This window comes from Aspergillus novofumigatus (assembly GCF_002847465.1).
Source record: "Aspergillus novofumigatus IBT 16806 chromosome Unknown P174scaffold_1, whole genome shotgun sequence".
In the NCBI taxonomy this organism is placed as follows: domain Eukaryota; kingdom Fungi; phylum Ascomycota; class Eurotiomycetes; order Eurotiales; family Aspergillaceae; genus Aspergillus; species Aspergillus novofumigatus.
The window spans coordinates 594,682-612,562 of NW_020194274.1; the positions used below are offsets into that span (position 1 = coordinate 594,682).

Here is a 17,881-nt window from a genome sequence, read left to right on the forward strand (position 1 = left end):
TGATACCCTTGTTTACTATCAGCGACTTCGAATTTATCCGTATGGAAGGGAGATCCCCTGTACAAACGGCAAATATTATGATCAGTCTTTGGTCATATATAGACTCATGCAATGCTTTTCTTTATCCGGGCCAGACACCATGCTCCAAAGTAGGCGAATAACCTCCAGAGAGAATAGGAATATATACAAGAGAGAGGATGTCGCACGCAATCACCCAAGACTAACATCTTCATTCGCCACGACCTTCAAAGCATCCACAGCGACCCTGCATCCCCACCGAACCAACTTCTGCTCCCTCTCAGACTCCACAATATCTGTCTTCGAGACCACCTTTCGTATGAAATATATCAGTCCCTTGACGATCTGCGGCGTGTCCCGTGTGCGCAGGAAGATTTCCATCAAAGGTTTCTCGTTCCTCTCAGCTTCCTCCTCCTGGTCCGCCTTCTTGCCCTTTTTCTTACCCCGTTTCGACTTCTGAGACTGCTGGATGATGGTGATGATGAGGATCTCAAGAAAGGCCTTTGTCTTGGGCTGGAGGTAGGCGAAGTTGAGCGTTTTCAGCACGCTCAGCGTCAGTGCGTCGTCGGCGATAAGGCTGGCGTACATCTTGGCTAGGTTGACGGCGGATTTCATCGAGAGCTGGTTGCGCTCGTCGTTATCGTCGCCGAACCCGGCATCTTCGTCGTCCTCATCCATATCGTCTGATTCGCCCATGCGCTTGAAGCCGTTCCACAGGGTATACATGAATGAGACCTTCATGCGGCGGCCCATTTCACCGCACAGCCGCCGTGCGATCAGCGTGTAGTACGGGTTGTATGCCTCCTCTTCCATGGCGCAGTGAGTAAGGACGCGGGGAATTTCGAACTCCTGTGCACGTTTCAGTCGAAGCTTCGTTAACCGGACGTGGGCATCTTGGTAGTCTGTTGCGGACATGATGGCGACAAAGATGGAGCGGCGAATATCGGTGTTCATGCGGTGTGCTTTTGCAATGCTGGCCAGGTCGGGCTCGCCCTCGCTGTCCTCTTCCTGAACAGCAGCGTTGTTGTCCTGCGGTAGGTTGGCTAGCTCCTGACGCGCGGACACAAGAGGATCTTCCTTCCAGCTTGCACCGACAAGCCACCACTTGCCCTTCTTTGAGGCATTGTGGATGTCCTCTCGTGAGATACTGATGGGCTCTGAGGCGCGCAGGACTCGGGAGTTGTTCAGAGAACCTAGGATCTTTCGCATCTTGGTAATATGTTCCGAGGTGATACTTGAGCCAGGGGCCGATTTCAGACGGTTGTTCTTGAGATCGGTGATGGTGTCGATCATGTATTTTGTCCGTACTGACAGCGATTCTTCGCCGACCTTTGCTACAGCAGGTTGGATCAGGAGGACGATGTCTTTCAAGGAGGAGGGGTCATCTTGTCGGAGCTGAGGACCGGAATCTAATTCTGTCAGTAACACATCCTTAGACAAAGGAGATTCGATAGCGTACTTCTGATGACTTTGAGTAGTAACTCCGTGCTCTCCTCGTTGATCTCTTGCAGGAACAGCCGGATATAGTCGAATACCAAGGTGCTTCCGACGACGTGAAAGTTATAAAGTTGCGAGAGTAAAGAGATTAAGTTGACCATTTCCTTTCCTTGGAACTTACCACGCTCATCTCCAGCTGCGTCGAATGTCTCAACCAGCTTCTGAACGAGCTCAGCCCCAAAGTCGGGCCCAATAACTTTATAGAGTGCAGCGATGAAGCCCGCATGGAGGATGATGAATGTATCTTGCAGAGCAGATCCTTCGCATACAAGGCCGAATAGTAGCGTCAAAAGCGTCGAAGTGACGTTTTGTCGAGGATATTCACGATAGAGCTTCTCAAATTCGCCAAGGATGGAGATAAGATTGGCTTCCGACAGCTTGTTCAAATGTCCTTGAGCCTGACGCCTCAGTCTTGTAAGGGACTCGGATTCAGACGAAGAGGTTGCTCGTAGTGACGGTGGAATATATTTCCCGGGTTTGTTCTCGGCAGACGGAGCGACAGGCGCAACGTATGGATTTTCTCGTTTCTTTGCGGGAGGCTTCTCTTCCTCATCTTCATCTTCGTCTTCATCCATATCGTCAAAGTCATCTTCATCGTCGTCAAAATCACCAAGCTCCTCGTCACTTCCAAGCTCGCTGTCGTCCTCCTCCGAATCGTTCTCTGGTGCAAGACCTTGCGCTTTCCTTCTCTTGTTCTTCAACCATTCGTCAGCCTCTCGTTTGCGCTTTCGACTTTCGTCTTCGGACCCGTCGCCCAAGTCACCCAGCAAATCGAGCAGTCCGTCCTCTTCGAATGACTTTGGCAGCTTCTTCCCCTTCTTCAATCCCAGCTTCTTCTCCAGCGCCGCGATTTCAGCAGCATCCTCGTCAAGCTTGTCTTTCACAGCCTGAGAAACCTTGCTGGGCTTTACGCTTGAGGTATCTGCGGCATCCTCCGACTCGGACTCCTCAACCCCCTTCTGATTCTTCTTGAGTATCGACTTGGGCTTCGGTTCGGGTTTCGCAGATTTTGACTTTGGCGGGGGTACATCTTCGTCTAAATCCGAATCAAAATCTGAGTCGTTTCCGAAATCTGCAAGATCCTCGTCATCATCATCGTCCTCGGCCTCATATTGTCGAGCTTTCGATTTCGGAGGAGGTCCACGTCTCTTCTCTGTCCGTTCTGCTTGACGTCGGTCTTTTCGCGATCCAGGTCCGCTCCATTTATGCTTCTTTTCGCCGTAGTGATCTTTGATTCCCAGCTCGGCGCGAAGCGTCCGGGGTAAAGACGTAGTATTGTGTTTTGGCCTGGGTCGTCTCATCTCTGCGACAAATATACTAATTTGATTATCGTAGGCTGTCGCAAAATAAATGTCCGCTGGTAATTTTTATGCCGTCACAAAAAAAAGCTGCGGAGCAGAGGCGGAATTCACCAAAGGCGGTGTGGGCTAGGTTGCGGAGATTTGTCTCCCCACCATGACAGCGTAGCGCGAAGGTCGAGATCGCTGCTAGACATTGGACAGCTGGAGAGAGATACAGATACTCGGAATCTCATTCAGACTGTATCTGATATTTACTTATACCCTGCACCAGCCATAGCCTTGCTATATGCCCTCTTGTTACATCGCACAAAACATCCCATATCTCCGACCAAATATTCCAGCATATCGCAATCACAATGGCACAACACCTCGGTCACGAAGAGGTAGGAATTCACTAACTCTGCCTTCATTCCTATACGGGATTGCCTGATCCATATTGAATCGCAATTAACTCATCGCAGTTCTTCTCTTCCCTCTCCGACCTCCTTTCCAAAACCTCCCAAAAAGCCCGCGGCTCAGTCTTCCTCACCCAAAAGCCCCTCCTCCCAAGCAACGCCAACACCAGCACATCAGAGGAGGCTTCTTCCTCGTCATCCCTACCTCCCATCCTCATCAGAGCGACAGACGGAAACACAAACGCTCCGAATCCCAAGACCACCAAAGACCAGAACCAGAAGGCCGCAAAGACATCCAAGATCAAGCTTTCGACTGTTGTCGCGCAGGAGGATCTCGAGACATTCTTTGCGCGGTATGCGGAGGTGTGCAAGGCGGGTATGACGGGGCTGAAGAAGCGGGATCGGAAAAAGGGGAAGGCGAAAGCGAAGGGTGGTGCTTCGAAAGTTACCAAGGCTTGACCGTGGGGGTTGGTTATCTGTGATGCGGCTGATGTTGGGGTTTTGCATTTATGGCGTTAATGCTGGCTTTTTTTCTATATCCTTTTGCACTAGATCTTGTTGCAGTGCATGTGGTATGCAAAGGTACCTTAATTGTACTTAATTGTCATGGCATATGGTTTGCTGGCGGTCTGGACCCAGTTTGCCTGGTCCAGTATCAATGCCTCATCTGCAACTTTCAATGGAAACGGGTATATTGGCAATCGATGATACACGCTAAAGGTACAGGTTTCATTAGGGAGTACATATCCAATGCGAGACTTGATCCACCGAAGAATCTTATGACCGCCCAAACAGACATGGAACAGCAGAGAAAGATCATACAAGAGGAGTCGTTAGAGACCAAGAATGCGGTGCGCCCAAGCGAGAAGGCGCCTGAATGAGAAACGAGAGGACATTAAAACACGGTACTGAAAAAAATAGGCAAGAGAAAGATAGGTATCAGGGAAAGACGATGGAGGTGGATTATGACATGGTTAGTCCAGATCCCAGGGATCGAGTTTCTTCGTGACATCCGACCCTGTTGCTGTTCGACGGTCAGGCGCAATTGGAATATCATAGTCATCGACGGCTTCTTGAGAATTGGTGGCATGATATTCAAGTTTTCGGTTGAAATCGCCCATCGCTGAGTTGAGAGCTGGGCCTAGGACAATTCTCGCCGCAATGTGGATCAACAATATGAACAATTGCACTGGAGGCACCAGGACAAGGGCCGCAGTTTTCTGGAGGATGGAGGCCGCATCTTGCTTTTCCGGTGGACTACTACTGACCAGAATGGACGATGGTGGCATTGGCGATATCTCTCGTTCTCGCGACGCTTTGGAGCGCCGGCGAAATTCAATGCTCATGTCGCTCAGGTTCTTTGCAAGGTCAGTCTCAGCGCTCGAGGGGATGTCCAGGAACGACGTGGAACTCGACCCTGAGGACTGGTCCATCGGTGAAGTTTCAGCCTGAGAAGCCGTGCTATTGATGCGTTCTGCTGCTGAAGGGAATTTCTTCTTGGACGAATCCGTCAGATGAAATGCCATGTCGTCCGCCAAACATTCTTGTTGATCCGGCAATTTGTCCGGACAAGCGACTGACAACGGCGATGCGGTTGTCAATGGGGAATGGATCTCAGCGGCTGGAGATGGTGGCATTTCAATCGAGTGGAATGATTCGATACTTGAGGAGTAGGACATGTCAGGATCAACCTGCAGGTCGGAGGCCTCTTCGAACCTTGCCAGCAAGGTTTCGAAGCTATGTTGTGTTTCCGCCACGGAGCTTGTGGGAAGAGGCAGCACCCCGGGAACGGTGGCTGAAGAGGGCGCCTCCTCCTCATCATCGGGGACCGTCTCCAGAATTGTGCTATTACTGTCTTTCGTGGTGAAGCCGCTATCGTCGGTTGTATTTCCATCCGTATCTTCCCCAGTGCTTCCATTAAGCAAAGCCAAGTCTTCCGCCGCGGACGCGTTTTTCAATACCGACATCGATCGAACGGGGGCACTTTCTCTTCGCCCCTTTGGGCGCCATGCCCGTTTCCGCCTTGGAGCTTTCGCTTCTTCGGGTATCTCAACAGTAAAACCTCTTTTGAAGGGGCATGGCGTTACTTCGTATCGCAAAACTTTAGAAAGCGCCTCTTTCATAGCCGCCACAAGTTTCTTATCTTCCTCAGTCTCATTCGGAAGTTCGATGCGATAGTATGTGAGAGGTCTTATGCGCAGAACAAACGTTGACTCTCCATCCACACACCAACACTGTGAGTTTTTGAGTATTGCATGAACGACACTCCCACATTTCAGAAAGACAGTCAGGCCATGCACCTTCTCGAGCCTCAGAGGCGCACAGGCAACTGTTCGCTCAGTCGCCGATCGCCATGGAAGAGTTTCGATAGTGTCAACCGGGTAATCGAAATCGGCGGGAGCGGTACTCGAGGGTATAGGCGCAAGAGCTCGGGGGGAGAAATGCACTATCTTCGCAGACGGGTGGAAGAACATGTCATTTTCGGAGGCTGTAGTGCGCAAAAATTCGGAGCTGGGCTGCTTCCGGGGATGTAGTTTGGTCGGCAGAGTAGCAGATCGACGGATAGACTGGATATGAGCGGGGAGTACATCCGAGGACTCGGGCATATTGATAGCAGAAGAAACGATCGATAAAAGGGTTACATTGAAAAGCAGTAGCAGAAGGGTGAATTATAAAGCTAAATAGAGATGTATGGTGTAGGGAAAGACAAAGAATGACCATGCAATCAAAAAGAGTGAAAGAAGGATGGATCCAAGGAACGAACGGCGATTAACTTATCTCCTGTCAGACGGAAATTATCATCATCATCATCGAGATCGGCTGTTGATGATGGTTAACCGGTTACTACCACTACGGAGTATTATCGCTTCTCCCTCGTGATCCGCTGCGGCAGGCGGGGGGATGTCGCCTGAGGCATCAGAAGGCACATGAACAGGTGGGTCCGCGCGCCTCAAGCAGCCTTAGTAATGAATCTGCGGCTGGCGTCTATCTGGCCAATCATCACATGCGATGACGCATTTATTCAGTGTTTCCTGCATTAGTTATCTATTTGGTTGCCTGTGCCAGCTTTATTACTAGACTGCATGCTAGCATCACTATGTGGACTACTTCTATTTAAAGGACAAATTGTCGCTGGTAGGGAGCCTACTCCGTTTTATCTTTCTCTCATGAGAATAACCCAGCGTGCTGGTTTGCTCAACGTCCATCATGTCCAATTTCGAGCCTAATGCCGTCATCCGCGGTTTCCAGCTCACAGTCGTCGGCAGTAAGTTTGTTTAGTTGTGTCAATCCCTTTTTGGTTGGTCTAGTAGTTCCGAGAAACTTTAGACGATTAACCAAAGAGGTCCTGTGCATGCTCTTGTGAGTTTAGTTCAATGCTAACATCACTTGAAAGCTGTTCGAGCTCTGCGAAATCCGGAGCTCTTCAAGTATGACCATTTTCGGCAGGCCGCTCTAGCAATAGCTGTTGGAGTAATCATTCACCTGATTATCCAAATTCCGGTGCGTTACTATTGACTCTTTGTTTACCTGGGTTTTTGCCGATTGCTAAGAATTCTTGACTAGATCATCGGTGTCAAGCTTCTCGTCTGGATTGCATCATGGTTCTCCGATCTAGATCGTAGCTCATGGGATGATTCCATCATGAATGGCCTGGATTTCCTCAACAACTCCGTCCTTCAGGTACCATTCTTACTCATGACTTTAATGCGATACGTTACGCCAACTTTGGATGAGATGTGAGCCTTTTACACCCGTATATTGAAAGGTCCTTTTGCTAATTGCTTAGCTTTATGGAGTCTTTGAAATGGGTTGACTCAACCTACGTTCAGAAGCACAAGGCTGACGACCCAAAAACTCTTCGTGCTATGTACTACCCGCACCTGGCGATGTACTCAACCAAAGGAGCTACTGGTGTCTCAAAGCCGATTCCGGAGGCAATCATTCTGTTTCTGCGGCGATATGGGCGCAAGTTCGGGACACTCCTGGGACTCTACATGATCTCGCTTCTTCCTGTTGTGGGAAGATTCGTCATGCCTGCAGCCTCCTTTTATACATTCCAGAGCAGCGTGGGAACAACTCCTGCAGCGGTAATCTTCGGAACAGGTCTGGTTCTCCCAAAGAGATTCGTTGTCAGGTTCTTGCATACGTACTTTGCATCTCGCAGTCTAATGCGTGAACTGGTGAGTTGCAGTGGCGTCGCTCTCATTTTTTGTCTGACATGGCGTATAGCTTGAGCCCTACTTTTGCCGGATCCACTTCACACCAGAACAGAAACGCCGCTGGTTTATGGACCGTCAAGGTGTTCTGTTCGGTTTCGCCTTCGCCTTCACTGTGGTCCTCAAGGCACCCTACATCGGAGTGCTGATGTACGGCGTTGCACAAGCATCGACTGCATACTTGATCACAAAGATCACAGATCCCCCGCCCAGTCCTGCCGAAAGTGAAGGTTTCGCCGAGAGCCAAGTCACCTGGAAGAACAAGCACGACTTCCTGCGGCTGTCATTGGATAACCTGGACAAACTGAATCTCCCTTCACAGAATGAGGGGGAAGTGCAGGAGGCAAAAATACCCCAAAGTCCGGGACGGAAGTTCTCTTGAAAAGCCCAGTCTTATAGACCGGCAAGGTTTCAATGCAGCAGAAGGCACAACGGTTGGGATCAGTGGATCGCTCTCGAGCATAGCGGCAGACGCCGAGGGCCAATAACCTGAGTGTGAAGGGTAGATCCCCTGTCGTATGTAGGATCCCACACCTACCATATCTATCACTTCGAAGGCTTTCCTGCCATGTTTATCATCTCAATTTCAGAACGATGCCTTTCTTGGTTGGATATGATTTGCTGTTACACTGCGGAGGCCCGCTGATAAGCGAGATACAGTGATAAGAATGCATTGCTGATACGTAGACATCGCGTAATGTGCTCAGTTAAAATTGGAGTAACATCTGCAATTTGGAGTACGTAGCATCTTATCCTACCTATCCTCCCCGCCTGCGGGGTATACTCGATATCGGATGAAAGGATAGGTTCACAGGACAGTTTCCTCGGTTCCTGAAGCTAACGCGAGGATTCAAAAGGATGTGTTGTTCCTGTGCGATCCTATCAATCTTATGCGGTTGGTAGACTACGCGAGCCCTCCAGCCATAATACTACCCTTTCTTGGTATATTGCCTATAGGAACGACTAAGTGACCTCAAAATGGGCGTCAAAGGAATTCGTACCGCTCTCAAAGTCGATCTCGATAAGCCAGCTTGGGAGCAACCGGGCTTACATGTATGTGCTGTCAGAGAGTCCTGAATGTTTACAACGCTGACACATCGCTAGAATCGCTGGCATCCAGATGGTTCGTCTGCTGCAATGACATCGTCGAAGTTCTCCTCTTATTAATATGAACATTCTTACAGTGCCGGCCTATGGCAAGGTCGCCAACAACGAAGTGGTCAAGATCGAATGTCTCGATTGGACTGGTGGCCAGATCAAGAACAATGACTCTGCCGACGATATTAAGAACGTCGACCTAACGCAAATCCACTATCTCTCCGGTCCATTTGAGATTGAGACGGCCGAACCCGGAGATGTCCTGCTTGTTGAAATCCAAGACGTCCAGCCGTTCGAGGACCAGCCCTGGGGCTTCACGGGAATCTTCAGTCCCCGTAATGGTGGAGGGTTCCTGGACGAGATCTATCCTGAGCCGTGCGCTTGTCTTCCCCCTTCACTGCACAAGACTGACTTCTCTACCCAATAGCGCCAAAGCAATTTGGGACTTCGAGGGAATCTTCTGTTCTTCGCGGCACATCCCCACGTGCGGTTTGCAGGCCTCATCCACCCAGGTATTCTGGGTTGCGCTCCTTCAGCCGAGGTCCTCGCCGAGTGGAATCGCCGTGAAGGCGAACTGATCGCCACGAACACCAGGGCCGCGATGTCGCAAAGCCCCCGAACCGAAGAATGTCCATGCCGGCAGTGCGGACGAGGACCTCAAAGCCAAGATCGGCAGAGAAGGCGCAAGGACTATCCCGGTTAATATACACCTTCCTCCCAGTATCTTATGAACATAACCTAAGAGACTCGACTAGGGCCGCCCCGAACACGGAGGAAACTGCGACATCAAGAACCTCTCCCGTGGCTCCAAAGTCTACCTCCCCGTGCACGTCCCCGGTGCCAAATTCTCCGTTGGCGACCTCCACTTCTCGCAAGGCGACGGGGAGATCTCATTCTGCGGCGCCATCGAGATGGCGGGTGTCATAACGCTCAAGTTCACGGTGATCAAAGACGGGATGGCGAAGATGGGGATGAAGTCTCCCATCTTCCACCCGGGCCCTGTTGAACCCCAGTTCGGGCCCGGCCGGTATCTGACGTTCGAAGGATTCTCCGTCGACGAGCACGGCAAGCAGCATTATCTGGACGCGACGGTTGCGTATCGTCAGACTTGTCTGCGGGTCATTGAGTATCTTCGTCGCTATGGTTACAATGATTATCAGATCTATCTGCTGTTGAGCTGTGCCCCTGTTCAGGGACATATTGCGGGGCTTGTGGATATTCCTAATGCGTGCACGACGTTGGGGTCCCGATGGATATTTTTGACTTTGATATCCGGCCTGAGGCTGAGGTGGTCAAGATGGATATGGGAAGCTGTGCCTTTGCCAGCAAGTGACTATGTTCTACTACACACTAGGTATCCTTACATTAGTGTGATTGTTATGTTCTCCTGTTGCATCTTTTTTTGGCACACAGAACAAAATTCACGCAATCTATTTTCGTCAGACTCTTCTTTCTCCTCGAGCCCATTGACCGGAAGAGTGATCCCCTTCATAACTTTTGAAAGTACGGTGTAGCACCAAACAGGCTGTCTATACAACTTTCCTCGAAAAATGCTAGCTTTCAATGCGGCGAACACGCCGCAAGTTCTATAAACGACCTCTGCTCTCTCCAATCTTTGTCCACTGATCCTCTCCGACTTCCTGAAAATCCATGACCCTATCAGGCCCACCGAATCGATTCTGAGTCGCTCTCCAGTCTCGATCGACAGCTGTCTCCGGCCTCCATCGAACGACGTCCTTCACCTCCTTCTGTAGTTTATTCTCTAGAGCATCAGCGATAAAGCCGCCAATTGTAGGCATCTGCATGGCGCCGTTGCCGGAGCCTCCAACAGCGACTAGCAGCGAGTGGTGTTCTGGATGCCTATCGATCAAGAAAGCACGGTCTGGGGTATCGGCGTCCCAGCAAATGCGCGCGAAAGCCAGTGGCCGGTCAGCCAGATGCGGCATCGTATCTTGGAGAAAGTCTCGTGCGCGGGCTTCGGCCTCGAGCGGGATCTGATGCTTCGCGAAGGGGACACTCTTCTCCTGGCCAGGTCTGTCTGGATCAGAGAGAAAGTTGCAGTAGCCTGGATGTTCGTCACAGATCTTGAGCTCGTGTTTGTCTTCATCGGGCTCCATGAAGAAGCCTTTGGCGATGTTGAACAGCACAGGGAGGTTCCGGTACTGCTTGACCTCTTCTGGGTCCATCTGAATATGACAGAGAGTCCACGCGGTAGGCCGAAGCTGCTTCTTGAAGTCTAGGAGACTGTCACTACCAGCACCTGCCGAAAGAATGGTGCGATGGGCTCTGTGTACGCGACCATCGGCAGTTCTGGCTCCAACGACATCTCCATCCTCGTATACTAATGATACGACATTTCCTTCCGGAGAGCTAGTGATGAATGTGACTCGTAAGCGCTTAGCCTCGTTGAAAGCAGAAATCATGGCCTTTTTGGCGTGAATCCACCCAGCTCCAGACTTGTGCCACCAGCCTTTCCAGCCAGGGAAGTTGCCTGTCAGTACGCCTGGCGGCATGGTCCGGCGGAAGTCCTCGGCAGTCTCCAACTTGACGAAGTTTGTTTCTGACGGTTCTACGTCGTCTTTTCGTATGTGGTCAATCAGAGCAGGTGTGTGCCCCGATATGATAAAGCCAGTTTCGTGAAAGTAAGGCTGGAAAACCGGGTCGGTTTTCCAGGCTTTTAGAGCAGTTCGCGTAAATGTCGAGAAGGCTGCGCTTCGGGGGTCGGATGAGCCATCTGTCTAACGGTTAGAAGACGGGACATCCACTTCATATCTCAAAAACCTTCGGTCGTACCCTTGAGCTCACTGTGCTCCATAATTTTATTGATGTCATTGCCTGCTGCGATGGGCGAAGGAACTGGATGAGGGTCGAGAACTGTGACATCTTTGTAGCCTCGACGAGCGAGATGTAGAGCAGTTGAGCAGCCCCATGTGCCTGCTCCGATGATGAGGATTGAAGATTCAGTGGTCAAGGTCGAAGGTGCCATTGTACCACTTTAAGGCAGTGATTATACTAGCAACGTGGATGGGACGGATGCCAACAAGATATTCATCTGCGACTGGGAGTGAAGTGGTATTTCAATGACAGAGATGGGGCATGCTATCATGCCATATCAACTCAAAGCAAAAGTGTCGGATCATTCCGAGCTGTCTGCTTCAAGAATGGCGCTACTGACAGAAACCGTCTTGTTGTTCGGCTGGTTTTGCCCCGCCTCGGGATTCCTTGAAGCTGCACCGGCTGGACCTTCCTCGTCTCTTGGACATATCCCAGAAAATCTGGGGAAATCATCAACGATCGTCGCGTCTCCGCATCTTTAATCAGACCCATAATGATGGATAAAGGGCCTTGGTCGATATGCTTGATCTGGCTTATCGCCTGACCAGCCCTGAGATGAAGGCATTGGTCGAGCTCGCCGAATTGATAACCCCTGTTGCTTATACACAGAGAAGACAAGGAAATCGCGAGAGTTTCCTCATCGTTCTGTCTGCTATGCTGTATTTCATTGGAGCTTTCTATCTGGTTGTCGTTTGGAGCTTCCTCATGTCAGTCACTTATCGTATCTTCCCCTCTCGTGAGGTCAACGCATCATGACCCACTGCGCGCTTATCTCATTGCATCAATGCTGTCTCAGAGGCAATATTCCCTGGTCGCCTGCTATCGAATGGCGTACCTTTCCAGAGCTACCGTGAGGGGTAGGGGCGGTATCGAAGGTATTCGGGATCACCATCTCTTAGAACGAGATTGTCATTGGAAAGCTACATGCTGAACCCCTCGGCCCAGAAAGAGTTAATGTAACTCTATCATGAGTCTACCATGCCTGTGAAGGTATTTAAGGGGCACGATTTCCTGGAAGATGCTCGATAGTGGAAGCAATTCTCTTGTGAATTTCAATTTGACACATGATGGCTCGTTCGGATGATGTGTACACTGATGTCCCGGGAACTGTATACCTGGTCGATGGTGACAATCTCATCCTTTGAAACCATACATGGTCATCCACTAATCTTTGTATAGCGTCCGCATCTTTAACAGGTGCTGCCCATGCAGGGCAGGATATTCTCCTGATCCCGCAGCCTTCATCCTCCCCTGCTGATCCTCTGGTGAGTTTGAGTTGTCTGACGACTCTAGGTCTGGTACTGATTCCTTGGCTAGAATTGGTCTAGAAGCAAGAAATACTGGTCTCTATTTCTTATCTCTGCCTATGCTTGCGTTAACTCCTTTGGCGAAAACAACTGGGGTGCAGCATGGACAACCATAGCCAAGGAGACTGGAGTTACCCTGGAGAACATGAACGGGGTTCTGCCCTCAACTACCTCTTGCTTGGATTCTTCAATGTGATCTGGATCCCCACGGCAATGAAGCTTGGACGAAAGATTGTTTACATTCTGAGTTTGCTCTTCGTTCTCGGCAGCGGTATTTGGGGTGCGTTCTTCGAAGGCACAGCCCAATACTATGCTATGCTTGCAATTGGTGGCATCGGAACCGCCGCATATCAAGCCCTTATTCAATTAACGGTCTGCATTGAGTCCTTGTTGACTGGGGTCCTTTCCTGTTGCTGACGATCCACCCCAGATCTTTGATCTTTTCTTTTCTCACGAGCGCGGTAGAATGGTGGCCATCTACATTTTCTTCCAGCAGCTGGGCTCTATCTTGGGCCTGATTCTGGGAGGGTACATCACCGATGGTATCGGCTGGAGATGGAGCCAGCCTATTGTTGCGATTGCATGCGTGAGCCTCGACTGTCCTGACCTTGACCCAAGACATAGGAGCTGACTCCCATCAGGGCATCTTGATCTTACTATTCATCTTCACGTTCGATGATACCATGTTCCCGAGATACCGATTCGGGAACAGCGGCCCTTCAGCTGTGAAGACTGAGACTTGCACCACGCAGGATGACGCACAAGTCACCTCTGAAAAGGATCAGAAGCTGGAACCGTCTACATCCGTCGCTGTAAGCCATGGCGCTGGCGAAGTCGACATTCCCCCTCGGACCTATCGCCAGAAAGTCGCCCTGATCCACTACCTCGAAGATGACCAGACAACTTGGTACCAGTACTTCCGTCGCCCGTTCTTCCTCTTTGCGTTTCCAAATATCGTGCTGGCCGGCATCCAATTCGCGTTTGGCTGTACAGCCGGCATCATCTCTTTCAACACCATCTCGGAGATCATGACGGAGCCACCATACAACTGGAGTGCAGGCTCAGTAGGCCTACTATTCCTAGCTGCTCTCGTCGGTAACTTCATCGGGTAAGCATATAAGAGCCCCTTCCAACAAGAGAGAGTCGACAGTCCCAATCTAACAATGAACCAGCATGGGCATCGGATCCTTCTCAGACTGGATCGTGCTCTTCCTAGCCCGTCGGAACAAAGGCTACAAAGAGCCCGAGATGCGTCTCTGGGCCTATATCCTCCCGATTATCCTCGCCGCTATAGGCTACTTCACCTACGGCTGGGGCGCCACCGCGGGGGACCACTGGATCTCGATCGCCGTCGGGCTCTGCTGCATGATCGCACAGCAAGTCTCCGCGACGAGTATCGCGACCGCATATGCAATGGAGTGCTTCGACCGGGTAGGTCTTCCCCGTCAACAACTTCCCAAACCCACTTATCCCCCGAAGTGAGACAAGCATCGTCTGACAAGCTCAGATTTCCGGAGAACTCGTCATCGTCCTCGCGATTTGCTCCTCCTGCATCAACTTCGCCATCTCCTTCTCCGTGCAGCATTTCATCGATGCAACGAATTACGGCTGGACGCTTACATTCTTTGGTATCTGGGTGCTTTTGTCCATGCTTATGGCTGGGCCGATGTTGATCTGGGGGAAGAGCTGGAGACGGAGGTGTAAGGGGCGTTATGAGAAATTCCTTGCTGAGACTGGACGCTCCGTTTCGTAGATATTTGCTCGGGTTGTCTGCGCTTCGAAAAGCAGGTATGAGAAAGTATTTGGATGTCGAGAGAATGTGTAATCGTATTCCTCACTTGCTGAATGTATCTATTGAAACCACACGGAATCTGTATACCATTGTCGGAATATCGAACTCCGGCCGCAAGACGCATGTCGGCTTGCAGGACGGGTAGCCGATGGTGATCTACATAGACAAAGCGTCAAGTTGCGATTCGCTTCAGAGACCCATATACTCGACTCCTCGTTAGAATTATTTTATTCATACGCTAGTTGAACAATTGCTGGGCGTATCACGCGAGAACGAACACAATGCGCCAATCACCATGTTTCAAAGCCGGTAAAACATTGCCGAGAGACCCCCATCAGCTCCTGAGGAACCGCAAGGAAATGCATCGTCGCTTTTGTGCGCAAAACGAAAGAGAATACATAAAATCATGAGTCATTGACCGATGAACCATGACGCCGATGCTTTATGAGAAGAACTTCCGAGCGGCGGCCTTCTCCTTGGCTTCACGGTCCTTGATCGCCTTCTTGACCTTGGCGATCTCGTTCAGAATGCCAGCGTCACCGGGAGCCAACTTCAAAGCCTCCTGGAGATCCTTCAGCGCTCCATCTTCCTCCTTCAGACCACTGTAGGCGACAGCGCGGCGATAGTAGGCCTTGGCTTTATCTGCTTCCTTGGCGTTGGCGGCGTCGGCGACTTCAAGGGCGTAGGTAGCCCAGTTCTGGGCATCCTTGTATTGACCAAGCTTGTTCGCGAGCAGGGACGAGTTGGAGTGAAGAGTGAAGCGAAGAGATTTCATCTGAGGCTCGAGGTCCTTGGGATCGTTCTCATCGGGATCAGGAAATTCGTTCAGGTAGCGCAGGCCCTTCTGGTACTTGTCAAGGCCAAGGGCAAGGTCGCCGCTCTTGAAAGCAGTGTTGCCAAAGTTCTTCAGCTCGGAAGCGATCTTGAAGCAGACCTGAGCGTTGAGCTCCTCGCCCTGGTGATCATCGGGGTAGTCCTCGTACGGGTCTCCAGTGGCATCGGCAACCTGCTTGGTGGCGTTCTCGTAGTCCTCGCCGGAGAGCTCACCGCAGTCAACGATGGTGACGTCGGCGGTAGGCTTGTCGGCTTGGGTAGGCATATTCTCGATCTTGCGAACAATACTCTTTCCGTTGATCACCTCACCGAAGACCACGTGCTTGCCGTCCAGGTGGGGGGTTGGGACAGTGGTGATGAAAAACTGGCTGCCATTGGTGCCGGGACCAGAGTTGGCCATCGAGAGGAGGAAAGGTCTGTCGTGCTTGAGCTCGAAGTTCTCATCTGGGAATTTCTCGCCGTAAATGGATTCACCACCAGTTCCGTTGAAATTGGTGAAGTCACCACCCTGGATCATAAACTGCTTGATCACACGGTGGAAAATGGATCCTAAGCGCGCGCAACCGTAAGACTCTGAATCGCATCTGAAGAGACAGGAGGAAGGCCGTACCCTTGTAGCTCAGTGGTTTCCCTTGCTTCCCCACGCCCTTTTCGCCTGTACAAAGGGCGCGGAAGTTCTCTGCGGTCTTGGGAACAACTGGGGGCTCGTTAGTATCTCAGCGACGAAAACTGGAAACACGTTGCGTTACCATCGTTGAACTGCGATTACACAGTCAGGCATTAGCTGAGCGGCCCAATTGACGAAAACAGACTGGCAATCTCACCAATTCAAGCGCAACACGGCCAGCCTTCTGGCTGCCAATCTGAATGTCGAAGTAGACACGAGGGCGACCTGCGATCTCACCAAATCAGTAACCCCTCATCCTGAGGTCCAGAACCCCACACTAGACGGGGCAGTACATACGCTGAGTCTCAGCCATGATTGCGAGCTAGAAGTAGTGCAATAATGAACGAATGTGCTGAGAGATGACTAGGAAAGACAAACAGTAGCAGAGCGAAAGTGTTGTGTCAGAGAGTGAGAGGAGTTAGTGAGGAGAACAGGAGGAATTGACGGACGAAGTGGGCTGGACCAGCCCTTTTTGCGATGCTTCAAGAAGCTTCCATCGACTCCGCACTCATTCAATCTGCGGGCAGTAATCAACTATAAGACCACTTCTTCCAATTTTAGATGCATGGACGGTCCGTTGAGGTTGATTCTGGAAAGGAAATAGCCCGAATCATTATATTATGTGCAATTTGTGAGTCTATCTAATATCTACACTCAAACCCAAGCAACCAAACACCTTTGCAGCATACAGTATGTTAGGTCATTATTCCAGCAGTGATGCTGGTAGTTCAAACTCGATGGTTTGCGTCTCTCCATCTTTCCGTTCGCCCTGCGGCTTATTCTGTCCCTCCGCAGGTTTCTTCTCCTTCGCCAGTTTGGTATTGATCTCGATTGTGACCTAAAGTTGACCCTCATCGTCAGCACGGCTTGACATTCTCAACCGGAGAGGAGGTACGAGGAGGAGCAAAAGCTAACCGCCGCATCCTCACTGCGGTAATCTACACCCACCGGCCCATCATTTTTCAGTTCGACATCCATCATGGCCTGGAAGACACCGTTCTTGACCCGGTCGGGTTTGTACGCTTCGCCCAGCCGGCGGAAGAAGTAATCGTATAGTTTCCGTGCTGTCTCTGCGTCGGCTGCATCGTGAAAGTCTGGTTTGCTGCCCTTCTTCAATTGACCGTAGAGCGTAAATTGTGATACTGAGGCAAAGTGTTAACGGCCGCATTCGAAGATCCCTTGACGGCCAAACCCACCACAGAGCACCTCTCCCTCAATGTCCTGCACGTTCCTTTTCCACTAAATGGGAAAAGCATAGTTAGCTTCTGGTTTGCCCTGTCCCGGGGTATAGGCCACTCACTTGGCCGCCTTCTTCGGCAGGCCATAACTTGGCCTTCAGTATCCGCTGAATGAGAGTGTCTGCGTCCTTTTCGGTATCCTCCTTGCCTACACCAGCAAGAACAAGCAAGCCGCGGCCGATTGACGACACGAGTTTCTCGTCTACCGTGACCGACGCAGATTTCACTCTCTGGATGACCGCTATTCATGAATTAGCGGAGAGGGACTTTGCGGAGAGAGCAAGGCGCACCTTTCATGTCGGAGTATATTGCGGAGAATTCGCGCGGAATACGAGGAGAGAGAAGGTATATTTAATATAAATACTAACTAGAGCAGACAATTGTCAGCTTTTATTCTCAAAGGTAAAATATGCCCTTTATGAGGCTTCACAGGCTATTCATCAAAATAGAGACGCATCGGGTAATAGCCGGGAACGGAGATGACATACCTGGTTCTAGAGTCACAACAAAGATATCCTCAGTTTTCTAGGATCAAGCTCTGATCAAAATTCCTTTGATACAGAGCGCTAGAATATTCAACCCATAAAAGAATTAGTGTAGGCACATTCACGTAGAGTAAGCAGATGGTGATAACAGTGGTTTCGCCTCCTCCGCCTTCGATAACCCTCCCACACATTGCTTG

At 50.7% G+C, this 17,881-nt stretch overlaps 10 protein-coding genes across 10 annotated transcripts; 5 read left to right on the top strand and 5 right to left on the bottom strand.

Moving 5' to 3' along the window:
- Nucleotides 1-52: 52 nt before the first annotated feature.
- P174DRAFT_398658 (MIF4G domain-containing protein) lies at nt 53-2,862 on the bottom strand. The gene is made up of 2 exons (XM_024823846.1): nt 1,478-2,862; nt 53-1,427 (listed from the first exon to the last, which is right to left on the bottom strand). Exons 1-2 carry the CDS (start codon nt 2,814-2,816, stop codon nt 211-213), a joined length of 2,556 nt encoding a protein of 851 aa, XP_024686700.1. The 5' UTR covers nt 2,817-2,862; the 3' UTR covers nt 53-210.
- Nucleotides 2,863-3,172: 310 nt separating this feature from the next.
- P174DRAFT_426435 (signal recognition particle 14 kDa protein) lies at nt 3,173-3,670 on the top strand (the record flags this gene model as incomplete). The annotated part of the gene is made up of 2 exons (XM_024825385.1): nt 3,173-3,199; nt 3,278-3,670. The coding sequence occupies 2 exons, from the start codon at nt 3,173-3,175 to the stop codon at nt 3,668-3,670; spliced, it is 420 nt and encodes a 139-aa protein (XP_024686701.1).
- On the top strand, nt 3,575-4,232 carry P174DRAFT_4209 (uncharacterized protein). The gene has a single exon (XM_024824911.1). The coding sequence runs from the start codon at nt 3,721-3,723 to the stop codon at nt 4,090-4,092; it is 372 nt and encodes a 123-aa protein (XP_024686702.1). The 5' UTR covers nt 3,575-3,720; the 3' UTR covers nt 4,093-4,232.
- Nucleotides 3,868-6,027, bottom strand: P174DRAFT_381357 (uncharacterized protein). The gene has a single exon (XM_024823074.1). It carries the CDS (start codon nt 5,815-5,817, stop codon nt 4,186-4,188), a length of 1,632 nt encoding a protein of 543 aa, XP_024686703.1. The 5' UTR covers nt 5,818-6,027; the 3' UTR covers nt 3,868-4,185.
- A 277-nt stretch (nt 6,028-6,304) lies between these two features.
- Nucleotides 6,305-8,127, top strand: usgS (transmembrane protein UsgS). Its single transcript, XM_024826065.1, has 5 exons — nt 6,305-6,476; nt 6,606-6,712; nt 6,776-6,948; nt 6,999-7,392; nt 7,442-8,127. Exons 1-5 carry the CDS (start codon nt 6,419-6,421, stop codon nt 7,808-7,810), a joined length of 1,101 nt encoding a protein of 366 aa, XP_024686704.1. The 5' UTR covers nt 6,305-6,418; the 3' UTR covers nt 7,811-8,127.
- Nucleotides 8,128-8,213: 86 nt separating this feature from the next.
- On the top strand, nt 8,214-9,859 carry P174DRAFT_446777 (acetamidase/formamidase family protein; the record flags this gene model as incomplete). Its single annotated transcript, XM_024828621.1, has 7 exons — nt 8,214-8,481; nt 8,533-8,551; nt 8,613-8,901; nt 8,954-9,015; nt 9,121-9,224; nt 9,282-9,737; nt 9,809-9,859. Exons 1-7 carry the CDS (start codon nt 8,407-8,409, stop codon nt 9,857-9,859), a joined length of 1,056 nt encoding a protein of 351 aa, XP_024686705.1. The 5' UTR covers nt 8,214-8,406.
- A 132-nt stretch (nt 9,860-9,991) lies between these two features.
- On the bottom strand, nt 9,992-11,570 carry P174DRAFT_398666 (NAD(P)/FAD-dependent oxidoreductase). The gene is made up of 2 exons (XM_024823847.1): nt 11,320-11,570; nt 9,992-11,260 (listed from the first exon to the last, which is right to left on the bottom strand). Exons 1-2 carry the CDS (start codon nt 11,510-11,512, stop codon nt 10,113-10,115), a joined length of 1,341 nt encoding a protein of 446 aa, XP_024686706.1. The 5' UTR covers nt 11,513-11,570; the 3' UTR covers nt 9,992-10,112.
- A 678-nt stretch (nt 11,571-12,248) lies between these two features.
- On the top strand, nt 12,249-14,484 carry P174DRAFT_508440 (putative MFS transporter). Its single transcript, XM_024831459.1, has 8 exons — nt 12,249-12,486; nt 12,541-12,626; nt 12,679-12,763; nt 12,811-13,040; nt 13,099-13,254; nt 13,310-13,776; nt 13,841-14,099; nt 14,176-14,484. The coding sequence occupies exons 1-8, from the start codon at nt 12,426-12,428 to the stop codon at nt 14,419-14,421; spliced, it is 1,590 nt and encodes a 529-aa protein (XP_024686707.1). The 5' UTR covers nt 12,249-12,425; the 3' UTR covers nt 14,422-14,484.
- A 37-nt stretch (nt 14,485-14,521) lies between these two features.
- P174DRAFT_446780 (CYP40/PPID family peptidylprolyl isomerase) lies at nt 14,522-16,274 on the bottom strand (the record flags this gene model as incomplete). The annotated part of the gene is made up of 5 exons (XM_024828622.1): nt 14,522-15,843; nt 15,905-15,991; nt 16,044-16,053; nt 16,119-16,186; nt 16,259-16,274. The coding sequence occupies 5 exons, from the start codon at nt 16,272-16,274 to the stop codon at nt 14,903-14,905; spliced, it is 1,122 nt and encodes a 373-aa protein (XP_024686708.1). The 3' UTR covers nt 14,522-14,902.
- Nucleotides 16,275-16,668: 394 nt separating this feature from the next.
- P174DRAFT_436504 (D-aminoacyl-tRNA deacylase) lies at nt 16,669-17,827 on the bottom strand. The gene is made up of 5 exons (XM_024826066.1): nt 17,688-17,827; nt 17,490-17,566; nt 17,262-17,440; nt 17,158-17,200; nt 16,669-17,103 (listed from the first exon to the last, which is right to left on the bottom strand). The coding sequence occupies exons 2-5, from the start codon at nt 17,494-17,496 to the stop codon at nt 16,838-16,840; spliced, it is 495 nt and encodes a 164-aa protein (XP_024686709.1). The 5' UTR covers nt 17,497-17,566; nt 17,688-17,827; the 3' UTR covers nt 16,669-16,837.
- Between the last annotated feature and the right edge of the window lie 54 nt (nt 17,828-17,881).